Source organism: Bubalus bubalis, chromosome 17 (assembly GCF_019923935.1).
Source record: "Bubalus bubalis isolate 160015118507 breed Murrah chromosome 17, NDDB_SH_1, whole genome shotgun sequence".
In the NCBI taxonomy this organism is placed as follows: Eukaryota; Metazoa; Chordata; class Mammalia; order Artiodactyla; family Bovidae; genus Bubalus; species Bubalus bubalis.
In genome coordinates this window covers 37,267,497-37,279,518 of record NC_059173.1, presented here as the reverse complement: position 1 = coordinate 37,279,518, position 12,022 = coordinate 37,267,497, and the positions used below count along the sequence as shown (strand labels likewise).

Genomic DNA, 12,022 nt, shown 5'->3' with positions numbered 1-12,022 from the left:
TCAGGAAAATGATGCATAAGATGGTTTGGGGAAATACAAAATTATGACTCTAGACTCTAGGGTTTTAGTTCTGCTACTGAATTGCTGTGTGACCATACATAGCACTTCTTAATTCTCCCACCAACACTTATCATACATACGTATTTACATACATACCTGCACACATATACCTGTGGCTAAGTGTCTTGACTCTTGAGTTGTTTTTTAATCTGTCAGAGAAAAGAAGCACAAAAGTCTGCACCAGAGGCTTTCTTGAGGTGTTTTCTAGCTCATGGTACTTCAGTTCTACTGTTGATCCAACTAACTGTATTTCAAAAATTGGCTAGATTTCAAGCCTGAGTTGTGATTAATAGTATTACAGCTACCTTTGAATGTTATATTTTGCTATTCCTTTACAATTTTTTATTTATTATATGTATAGTATACAAATTCATATACACAAAGAATACATATAAATGTGTAAAGAACACAGTATAATAGAAGAGCTGTGTACTCACCAGTAGCTTAGCAGAACAAAATCTAGTATTTCTGAAGCCTCTGCTATGCCTCTCCCAGAGCTAATTTTTATAAGTATTATTTTATATGAAATAATTAACTGACACAGTAACTGACACAGGAGGGGCATCTATTAATTGTAAAAATAAACTATAAAAGGAAGAAAAATCTCAACTATAGACTGAAATCAATTATTGTGACTTTATTACAATAGTTACAAACAATACTTTAGTGGTATTTATTCATATCACAGTTACTCAAACTATATACAATAAGTATTTATACAAGTCTACATTTAAAATAAAAAAGAAAAAGCAATTAATGTCCAAAAAAATATCCCTCACAGTATCAACAAGATTTTTTCTAAAGTTATGGCCAATAACAAAGGAAATTCACAGTTATTCTGAAAATATTTTAAAGATGCAGGAATCATATTGCACATAATATAATTATAAACCTTGCTGAACAGATTTGTATATTTTAATCTAGTTTTTCACAAAATTTACATTATCATGCAATACTTCACTGTGTACAGAATGGTGGAACTAGAACAAACAGGTTAAGTTACAAACTTAATATAATGGCCACAAAATTAAATTTTTTAAAGTTATATTTAAAATAATTTTATTATACAAACCCACCCACCCCAACACTCCAGTGTAATAAAGCTTAACGGACAGAATCAAAGTTTGTTCACAGATTAAGTTACTTTTTTAGTGTTCTTCTTTGTCTTTTCCTTTCTTTTCCTTTTCATCCTGTAGTGCAGTACCGAGTTTTTTAATAAGAACTGACAGAACCTTGTCCAGTGGATCCATGACTCCTCTTTGAAGCCATTTAGGAATAGTAGTCCTGGCATGATGAAAGCCCAATTTTTGAAGAATATAATCAACGCCTACTGGATCAATTTTTCTTCCAGTCCAAGAAATTAATCTAAAATAATTATAAATCATTATTATTAATGACGTCCTGAAGGTAGGTTCAGGAACATCCCTAAGCCTCCACGGTATGCTCAAGAAAAATATTTTCAGTAGATACAACTGATTATCTAACCTATAATTCCTAGATTCACTATAACAGCACTCAAAAAATGTGAGCCTACACAGCAATGGAGTTTAGTGTATTTCATTGTGATTAATTTAGTTTAGGCCTCAAGTTATGTGGTCTTCTTAAAACCTTTAAAGGACACCTGTTTCACTCAAAGATGTTGATTAACTTTATGGGGGTGGGGGAAATCTTTTCATGACTTACATGTATATCCAATTATGACGTTATACCCTTAAAATATCTATTTTCTCAATTATACTTCAATAAAGCTGGGGGGAAAAAAGACTAAAATTTACTGTTTGCTATGTGCTAAACATCTTTGAAGAAGAACCATATTTCCTTCCATATAGAAGAACAGCATTAATGGAATATTCCTGGTCTTTCTCTGCCCCCTTACTGATGGTTTATCTACTTGGCAAATTAACAGAGGAAATGAGTAGGGTAATTAAGTACCCTCCTCACCACCTACTCTTTTGGAGCCATTTGTCTTAAACTGTTCTTCCATGCCAGAGATTTTTCAAGAACAGGTCCCCAAATAGTTAGCTCAAGACTGTTTATGGCTGCCTGTAACTAGGTGAGAAAGCAGGTCTGCTGACTGCACAACTCTAGCATTCCTCTGCCCCCAACCCCCAACCCCCCTGAGCTCTGTATCATTGAGACCCTGTAGGTAAGTCCAAACCTGGACTTTGTAATAGAAAGACACTGTTGCCTGACACTAAACAACATTCTCTGTTATCAGCTTTATCAGTATTAAAGGTGTCATTTTGATTTCTAGCTGCATCTCACTATTTCAGTTGATCCTGAACTTAGGTAGGGAAAAAGAGGGTATTAATCATTAGTCTGCTAAAACTGTTAACAGTTATAAGCAATTTGCATTAGTTAACTCATGTAACCATTGTAACAACCGTATAAGGTAGGTAATACCATTTTCCAAAATCTTCATATGAGGCACCTAAGACAGTTAGATCCTTTGGCCCAGGTCACTCAGCCACTATGCTATATAGCTGAGCTTAGAGCAGAGATTTTTAACCATATTCTCCACTACTATATCATATAACTTAACTAGTCTCTTTATAGTTTTCAAAAGAAGAAAAATAAATGTTTATGGCAAATTTAACTATTTTTATTCTCATTTTAAATTAAAAGATAAGTCAATTTCATTATATTTGATATTTATATATACTAGTTTTTTGCACTAGGACCTTTGCAGTATCTTAATATTTCTCCTGAGTATTGACACTGTTACTATTTCTCATAAGGATATGTGTTATTAATACCAAAGTGCTTGTATTTGGTTTCCACAAATTCTATTAAATACAGATAACTAACATGAAATATGTATTATGTGACTCTGGTTATAATTGTTAATTAGCAGTGTGATAATATATTGATTGGGAATTATTCTAGGAATGAAGCTGTACTATCACACCACATCAGAAAAGCAAAAAGTCAGCAGCTGTAGAGGTTATAAGTGATTAACATGAAAATATTTGTTGGTAAACCACATTTAACCTACTGAATTATTTATAACCTTTTTCTCATAATAATCTCATAGGAAATAGGTAAAAATATACACCCATTACTTACCTAAGAGTGGGTTCTAGATGCCACGTTTTGCACATAAAATCTCTCCAGTCCACAGTAGTGTAAGTGATGCTGTCTTCTCTGTCTTTGTCAGAGGAATTTTCATCATGAATGATAACTGGACTTTTCTGTCCTGGTCGAGTAGATAAAATCCGAGGTGGAAAAATGGCTATAATGAAAATGACATGTTAATATTGCAAATATGTATTACAAATTTATTTTAAATCACTATATGAACAAAGTAATTGGCTCTATTTTTATTTATGAACTGGCCAAAGCCTCATTTAATTACATTTCTTGAAAAGTATTATTCAGAACTATGATTAAATATCCCATTATAAAAAAAAAAAGTAGTATTTTAAAATAAGCCATAGATAAGTGCCAATTTTTGGTATTTCTTGGAGAAAGACAATATCAAAGTTATTTAAATAGCTCTATTGAGATAAAATTCACTCATTTCAAGTGTATAATTCAATGGTTTTTTAATGTTAATGGCTATATATATATATATATATATGAACGGTACTAACAGGAGTTTTTTAGGTAAGCACTTTTTTTTCACTCTTCATAGTTGAGTACTCAAATAAATGCTTTATGAAAAATGAAGACATCATAAAAGATATATTTAAAATAAAATTGGAGACAAAGGTAGCTTACATATGATCTTTAATAAATACAGTATGATGTCTATAGGGCACAGATTTTAAACACACAAATTGGGCATAAAATATTATGAAACATAGTATGTATTATGTACCTCTGGTTATAACTGTTAACTAGCAGTGTGAGAAAAGGAAATGGCAACCCACTCCTGTAGAATCCCAGGGATGGGGGAGCCTGGTGGGCTGCCATCTATGGGGTCGCACAGAATCGGATACGAGTGAAGTGACTTAGCAGCAGCAGCAGCAGCAGTGTGATGGAGAAGGCAAGGCACCCCACTCCAGTACTCTTGCCTGGAAAATCCCACGGGCGGAGGAGCCTGGTGGGCTTCAGTCCATGGGGTTGCTAAGAGTTGGACACGACTGAGCGACTTCACTTTCACTTTTCACTTCATGCATTGGAGGAAATGGCAACCCACTCCAGTGTTCTTGCCTGGAGAATCCCAGGGACGGGGGAGCCTGGTGGGCTGCCGTCTATGGGGTTGCACAGAGTCGGACACGACTGAAGCGACTTAGCAGCAGCGGTGTGATAATATATTGATAAGGAATTAATCTAGGAATGAAGCTGTACTATTATACCACATCAGAATACAGATGTCTTCAGTTATTGCTGTTCTGTTGCTCTGCTTTTGTTTATTGTGGTGGACACAGTATAATTAATCTTGATGTTCTGGAAATATGTTGATTCTGCTCTAAACATGCTGTTAAGAATTTTCTAAGGCATGTTTATATTTATTTTTGCCAAAACAACTTGCTTTAATTTTTAAAAGCAAAACAACTTAAAGCTATTGAAATATTTTTATTTATAATTAAAATCCCCATCAGATCAGATCAGATCAGTCGTTCAGTCGTGTCCGACTCTTTGTGACCCCATGAATCGCAGCACACCAGGCCTCCCTGTCCATCACCAACTCCCAGAGTTCACTCAGACTCATGTCCATCGAGTCAGTGATGCCATCCAGCCATCTCATCCTCTGTCGTCCCCTTCTCTTGCCCCCAATCCCTCCCAGCATCAGAGTCTTTTCCAATGAGTCAACTCTTTGCATGAGGTGGCCAAACTACTGGAGTTTCAGCTTTAGCATCATTCCTTCCAAAGAAATCCCAGGGCTGATCTCCTTCAGAATGGACTGGTTGGATCTCCTTGCAGTCCAAGGGACTCTCAAGGGTCTTCTCCAACACCACAGTTCAAAAGCATCAATTCTTCAGCGCTCAGCCTTCTTCACAGTCCAACTCTCACATCCATACATGACCACAAGAAAAACCATAGCCTTGACTAGACGAACCTTTGTTGGCAAAGTAATGTCTCTGCTTTTGAATATGCTATCTAGGTTGGTCATAACTTTCCTTCCAAGGAGTAAGCATCTTTTAATTTCATGGCTGAAGTCACCATCTGTAGTGATTCTGGAGCCCAGAAAAATAAAGTCTGACACTGTTTCCACTGTTTCCCCATCTATTTCCCATGAAGTGATGGGACCGGATGCCATGATCTTCGTTTTCTGAATGTTGAGCTTTAAGCCAACTTTTTTACTTTCCACTTTCACTTTCATCAAGAGGCTTTTGAGTTCCTCTTCACTTTCTGCCATAAGGGTGGTGTCATCTGCATATCTGAGGTTATTGATATTTCTCCCGGCAATCTTGATTCCAGCTTGTGTTTCTTCCAGTCCAGCGTTTCTCATGATGTACTCTGCATATAAGTTAAAGAAACAGGGTGACAATATACAGCCTTGACGAACTCCTTTTCCTATTTGGAACCAGTCTGTTGTTCCATGTCCAGTTCTAACTGTTGCTTCCTGACCTGCATACAAATTTCTCAAGAGGCAGATCAGGTGGTCTGGTATTCCCATCTCTTTCAGAATTTTCCACAGTTTATTGTGATCCACACAGTCAAAGGCTTTGGCATAGTCAATAAAGCAGAAATAGATGCTTTTCTGGAACTCTTTGGCTTTTTTCATGATCAGCGGATGTTGGCAATTTGATCTCTGATTCCTCTGCCTTTTCTAAAACCAGCTTGAACATCAGGAAGTTCACGGTTCACATATTGCTGAAGCCTGGCTTGGAGAATTTTGAGCATTACTTTACTAGCGTGTGAGATGAGTGCAATTGTGCGGTAGAGTGAGCATTCTTTGGCATTGCCTTTCTTTGGGATTGGAATGAAAACTGACCTTTTCCAGTCCTGTGGCTACTGCTGAGTTTTCCAAATTGGCTGGCATATTGAGTTGCAGCACTTTCACAGCATCATCTTTCAGGATTTGGAATAGCTCCACTGGAATTCCATCACCTCCACTAGCTTTGTTCATAGTGATGCTTTCTAAGGCCCACTTGACTTCACATTCCAGGATGTCTGACTCTAGGTCAGTGATCACACCATCGTGATTATCTGGGTTGTGAAGATCTTTTTTGTACAGTTCCTCTGTGTATTCTTGCCATCTCTTCTTAGTATCTTCTGCTTCTGTTAGGTCCATACCATTTCTGTCCTTTATTTAGCCCATCTTTGCATGAAATGTTCCTTTGGTATCTCTGATTTTCTTGAAGAGATCCCTAGTCTTTCCCATTCTGTTGTTTTCCTCTATTTCTTTGCACTGATCGCTGAAGAAGGCTTTCTTATATCTTCTTGCTATTCTTTGGAACTCTGCATTCAGATGTTTATATCTTTAGGTAATAATTTTGTTATTGTAATTTCGATAATCAAATATTTCCTCTTTCTTACTGAAATAAGTTCTTAGAACAATTTCTATAAAAAATACACTTTTGAAAAGAAATACAGCTTATGGAAAACAAACACAGTATTTCATAAAATGACAAAGGTTCCACATAATTTCTGAGGGAAAGAAATCTGGCAGGCATTTGTATTTAGGTACACTAAGATAATATTGAACTTCAAAGAACTTTAGAATCTGTTTCTCCACATGAAGTTTAAATATTAAGGCAGAGAGAAAACCAGGAGGATAAACAGTGTCTGGTATATGCTGTTACTCTATTTGAAGACTGGATCTATGGATGTTGTGCTTAGTCGCTCAGTCGTGTCTGGCTCTTTGCACCCCATGGACTGTAGCCTGCCAGGCTCCTCTGTCCATGGAATTCTCCAGGCAAGAATATGTATATCCATGTATATTATATATAATATTTTGTTATATATTTGCTATCATTTTACCTGAAATATCTCATAAATTTCTCTTATCCATATTATTGATTTCATTCTCCCTGAATGTTTGGTACATCTAGATTAAACAGTAATGGAAGAGCAATTCAATTTAAGTATGCTACTTTTGCACTCTTTCCATGTGGTCTTTTGATAATCTATATTTTCTTCACTCAAACATTTCATCGTGAGGCTATTTTGAAATATCTTCAAGATAAATTTTATAGTTTTATCTTCTTGAAAAAATGAAGCAGTATTACAGTGTGACCTATTCCAAGCATTTTTTAAAAGCACCTTTTAGCATTGTATATTCATATATAGTTGTACATAAATATTTTTGAGTGAATAAAGACAATATATTTGGAGAGCATTCCATTTCATGACATTTCAAACTATCTCATTCTTTTAAACAGCTACAGAGTATTTTATTTCATTGTATTGTATTCAGCCAACAGCACATGGATATTAGGGTGACCATGTGTTTCTTAGTGGGTAAACATTTAAGTTTCCAGCAAGGAAACCAATGTTATTTTACTCATAAAAACAAGACACCACTACTAAGAGCTAAGTAAGGAGATCCAGCCAGTCCATCCTAAAGGAGATCAGTCCTGGGTGTTCACTGGAAGGACTGATGCTGAAGCTGAAACTCCAATACTTTGGCCACCTGATGCGAAGAGCTGACTCATTGGAAAAGACCCTGATGCTGGGAAAGATTGAGGGCAAGAGAAGAAGGGGATGACAGAGAATAAGATGGCTGATTGGCATCACTGACTCAATGGACATGGGTTTGGGTGGACTCCGGGAGTTGGTGATGGACAGGGAGGCCTGGTGTGCTGCGGTTCATGGCGTTGCAAAGAGTTGGACACAACTGAGCAACTGAACTGAACTGAATTTATCTATAATGTTCTGTGCATTCCAAACAGATTTATCTTCTTTAATTCAATTTTCCCATCTATGTATATAACTTGCTAACTTTATTATGTAGTATAGTTGGTTCTCTAGTCATTTTGACTAGCAATATTTCCTCAAAGAGGTTTTTTTTCCAACTTTGTGATAATATCTTACCAGATATGATAATATACATGACATATATGGAAACATTTTTAAAGTATAAAACATCATTCAGTTTGAGGTATAGTTAGGAAAAAATGCCCTGTACCTAGCAGATACTCAGAAAGCCTATCAAACAGTCTTACTAATACATTTTATTGATATTTGTAACTCACAGAGGAAGGAGACACATTCCACTCATTTTATCACTGGACTATAAAAATTCATATCAGTTCAGTTCAGTTTAGTCATTCAGTTGTGGCTGACTCTTTGTGACTCCATACACTGCAGCAATCCAGGCCTCCCTGGCCATCACAAACTCCTGGAATTTACTCAAACTCATCTCCATTGGCTGGTGATGCCATCCAACCATCTCATCCTCTGTCGTCCCCTTCTCACATCTTTGGACCTTTCCCAGCATCAGGGTCTTTTCCATGGAGTCAGTTCTTCACATCAGGTGGCCAAACTATTGGAGTTTCAGCTTCAGTATCAGTCCTTCCAATGAATATTCAGGACTGATCTCCTTTAGGATGGACTGCTTGGATCTCCTTGCAGTCCAAGGAACTCTCAAGAGTCTTCTCCAACACCATGGTTCAAAAGCATCAATTCTTCGGTGCTCAGCTTTCTTCACAGTCCAACTCTCACATCCATACATGACCACTTGATAAACCATAGCTTTATCTAGATGGACCATTGTTGACAAAGTAATGTCTCTGCTTTTTAATATGCTGTCTAGGTTGGTCATAACTTTTCTTCCAAGGAGCAAGTATCTTTTAATTTCATGGCTACATTCATCTACAGTGATTTTAGAGCACCCCAAAATAAAGTCTGTCACTGTTTCCCCATCTATTTGCTATGAAGTGATGGGACTGGATGCCATGCTCTTAGTTTTCTGAATGTTGAGTTTTAAGCCAACTTTTTCACTCTCCTATTTCACTTTCATCAAGAGGATCTTTAGTTCTTCACTTTCTGTCATAAGGGTGGTGACATCTGCATATCTGAGGTTATTGATATTTCTCCTGGCAATCCTGATTCCAGCTTGTGCTTCATCCAGTCCAGCATTTCTCATGATGTACTCTGCATATAAGTTAAATAAGCAGCGTGCCAATATACAGCCTTGACATACTCTCATCTCGATTTTGAACCAGTCTGTTGTTCCATGTCTGGTTCTAACTGTTGCTTCTTGAACTGCATACAGATTTCTCAGGAGGCAGGTCAGGTGGTCTGGTATTCCCATTTTCTGAAGAATTTTCCACAGTTTGTTGTGCTTCACACAGTCAAAAGCTTTGGCATAGTCAATAAAGCAGAAGTAGATGTTTTTCTGGAACTCTCTCACTTTTTAGATGATCCAACGGATGTTGGTAATTTGATCTCTGGTTCCGCTGCCTTTTCTAAATCCAGCTTGAACATCTGGAATTTCATAGTTCACATACTATTGAAGCCTGGCTTGGAGAATTTTGAGCATTACTTTGCTAGCGTGTGAGATGAGTGCAATTGTGCAGTAGTTTGAGCATTCTTTGGTATTGCCTTTCTTTGGGATTAGAATGAAAACTGACCTCTTCCAGTCCTGTGGCCACTGCTGAGTTTTCCAAATTTGCTGGCATATTGAGTCCAGCACTTTTACAGCATCATCTTCCAGGATTTGAAACAGCTCAAATGAAATTCCATCACCTCCACTAGATTTGTTCGTAGTGATGCTTCCTAAGGCCCACTTGACTTCGCATTCCAGCATGTCTGGCTCTAGGTGAGTGATCACACTATCGTGGTTATCTGGGTCGTGAAGATCTTTTTTGTATTGTTCTTCTGTGTATTCTTGCCAACCTCTTCTTCATATCTTCTGGTTCTGTTAGGTCCCTACCATTTCTATCCTTTATTGAGCCCATCTTTGCATGAAATGTTCCCTTGGTATCTCCAATTTTCTTGAAGAGATCTCTAGTCTTTCCCATTCTGTTGTTTTCCTCTATTTCTTTGCATTGATCTCTGAAGAAGGCTTTCTTATCTCTCCTTGCTGTTCTTTGGAACCCTGCATTCAAATGGGTATATCTTTCCTTTTTTCCTTTGCCTGCAGCTTCTCTTCTTTTGACAGCTATTTGTAAGGCCTTGTCAGACAACCATTTTGCCTCTTCGCATTTCCTTTTCTTGGGGATGCTCTTGATCCCTGCCTCCTCTACAATGTCACGAACCTCTGTCCATAGTTCTCAGGCACTCTATCAGATCTAATCCTTTGACTCTATTTGTCACTTCCACTGTATGATCGTAAGGGATTTGATTTAGATCATACCTGAATGGTCTAGTGGTTTTCCCTACTTTCTTCAATTTAAGTCTAATTTGGCAATGAGGAGTTCATGATCTGAGCCACAGTCAGCTCCCAGTCTTGTTTTTGCTGACTGTATAGAGCTTATCCATCTGTGGTTTCAAAGAATATAATCAGTCTGATTTTGGTATTGACCATCTGGTGACCTCCATGTGTAGAGTCTTCTCTTGTGTTCTTGGAAGAGGATGTTTGCTATGACCAGTGCATTCTCTTGGCAAAACTCTATTAGCGTTTGCCCTGCTTCACTCTGTACTCCAAGGCCAAATTTGCCAGTTACTCCAGGTATTTCTTGACTTCCTGCTTTTGCATTCCAGTCCCCTATAATAAAAGGACATCTTTTTAAGGTGTTAGTTCTAGAAGGCCTTGTAGGTCTTCATAGAACCTTTCAACTTTAGCGTCTTCAGCATTACTGGTCGGGGCACAGATTGGATTACTGTGATAGTGAATGGTTTGCCTTGGAAATGAACAGAGATCGTTCTGTCATTTTTGAGATTGCATCCAAGTACTGCATTTTGGACTCTTTTGTTGACTATGATGGATACTCCATTTCTTCTAAGGGATTCTTGCCCACAGTAGTAGATATAATGGTCATCTGCATTAAATTCACCCATTCCAGTTAATTTTAGTTTGCTGATTCCAAAATGTCAATGTTCACTCTTGCCGTCTCCTGATTGACCACTTCCAATTTGCCTTGATTCATGGACCTAAATGGCAACACACTCCAGTACTCCTGCTTGGAAAAATCCCATGGACTGAGAAGCCTGGTAGGCTACAGTCCATGGGGTCGCAAAGAGTCGGATACGACTGAACAACTTCACTTTCACTTTTCTTTCATGGATCTAATATTCCAGGTTTCTATGCAATCTTGCTTTGTACAGCATCGGACTTTACTTCTATCACCAATCACATCCACAACTGGGTGGTGTTGTTGCTTTGGTTCTGTCTCTTCATTCTTTCTGGAGTTGTTTCTCCACTGATCTCCAGTAGCATATTGGGCACCTACCGACCTGGGGAATTCATCTTTCAGTGCCACACTTTTTTGCCTTTTCATACTGTTCATGGGGTTCTCAAGGCAAGGACACTGAAGTGGTTTGCCATTCCCTTTTCCAGTGGACCACGTTTTGTCAGAACTCTCTACCATGACCCATCCGTCTTGTGTGGCCCTAGCTGGCATGGCTCATAGTTTCGCTGAGTTAGATAAGGCTGTGGTTCATGTGATCAGATTGGTCAGTTTTCTGTGATTGTGGTCTTCATTCTGTCTGCCCTCTGATGGAGAAGGATAAGAAGCTTTTGGAAGCTTCCTGATGGTAGAGACTGACTGAGGGGTAAACTGGGTCTGGTTTTGATGGGCCAGTGAAGATAATGTTGACCTCCTTCAAAAAGTCCCATGCATGTGCTGCTATACTCAGTGCCTCCAAGCCTGCAGCAGGCCACCGCGGACCCACGCCTCTGCCAGAGACTCATGGACACTCATGGGCAAGTCTGGGTCAAATTCATATAAATGGTAGTGAAAAGAACCAACTGTGTTACCCACCTTTTTCTTTTTCTTTAAGATAAGCTGATACTAAGTCATGAAGAAACATGATGAGCTCAGCATCCATCGTCACACAGATGTGGTCAGTGAACTCTGTCACCACACTGCATTCTACCTTTGGCTTCAGGCTGGCATCTGCAATGGCAGAGTTCTTCTATATTAAAAGATTATTGAAATAAGTCCCTCTTCCCATTAACAAGGGA

At 38.1% G+C, this 12,022-nt stretch overlaps 1 protein-coding gene across 11 annotated transcripts in view; it reads right to left on the bottom strand.

The window, feature by feature from the left end:
- Window positions 1-682: 682 nt before the first annotated feature.
- The window catches only part of KIAA1109 (KIAA1109 ortholog), a 206,838-nt gene continuing 195,498 nt past the window's right edge, over window positions 683-12,022 (bottom strand). For 10 of the 11 annotated variants that reach the window (XM_025268008.3, XM_025268015.3, XM_025268011.3 and 7 more), the window contains 3 exons: window positions 11,820-11,954; window positions 3,127-3,292; window positions 683-1,425 (listed from right to left, as the gene is read on the bottom strand). In XM_025268008.3, coding sequence (XP_025123793.2) covers window positions 1,209-1,425; window positions 3,127-3,292; window positions 11,820-11,954 — 518 coding nt within the window. In that variant the 3' untranslated portion in view covers window positions 683-1,208. The remainder of the gene's footprint in view (window positions 1,426-3,126; window positions 3,293-11,819; window positions 11,955-12,022) is intronic. The other variant, XM_025268017.3, reaches the window with a different exon arrangement.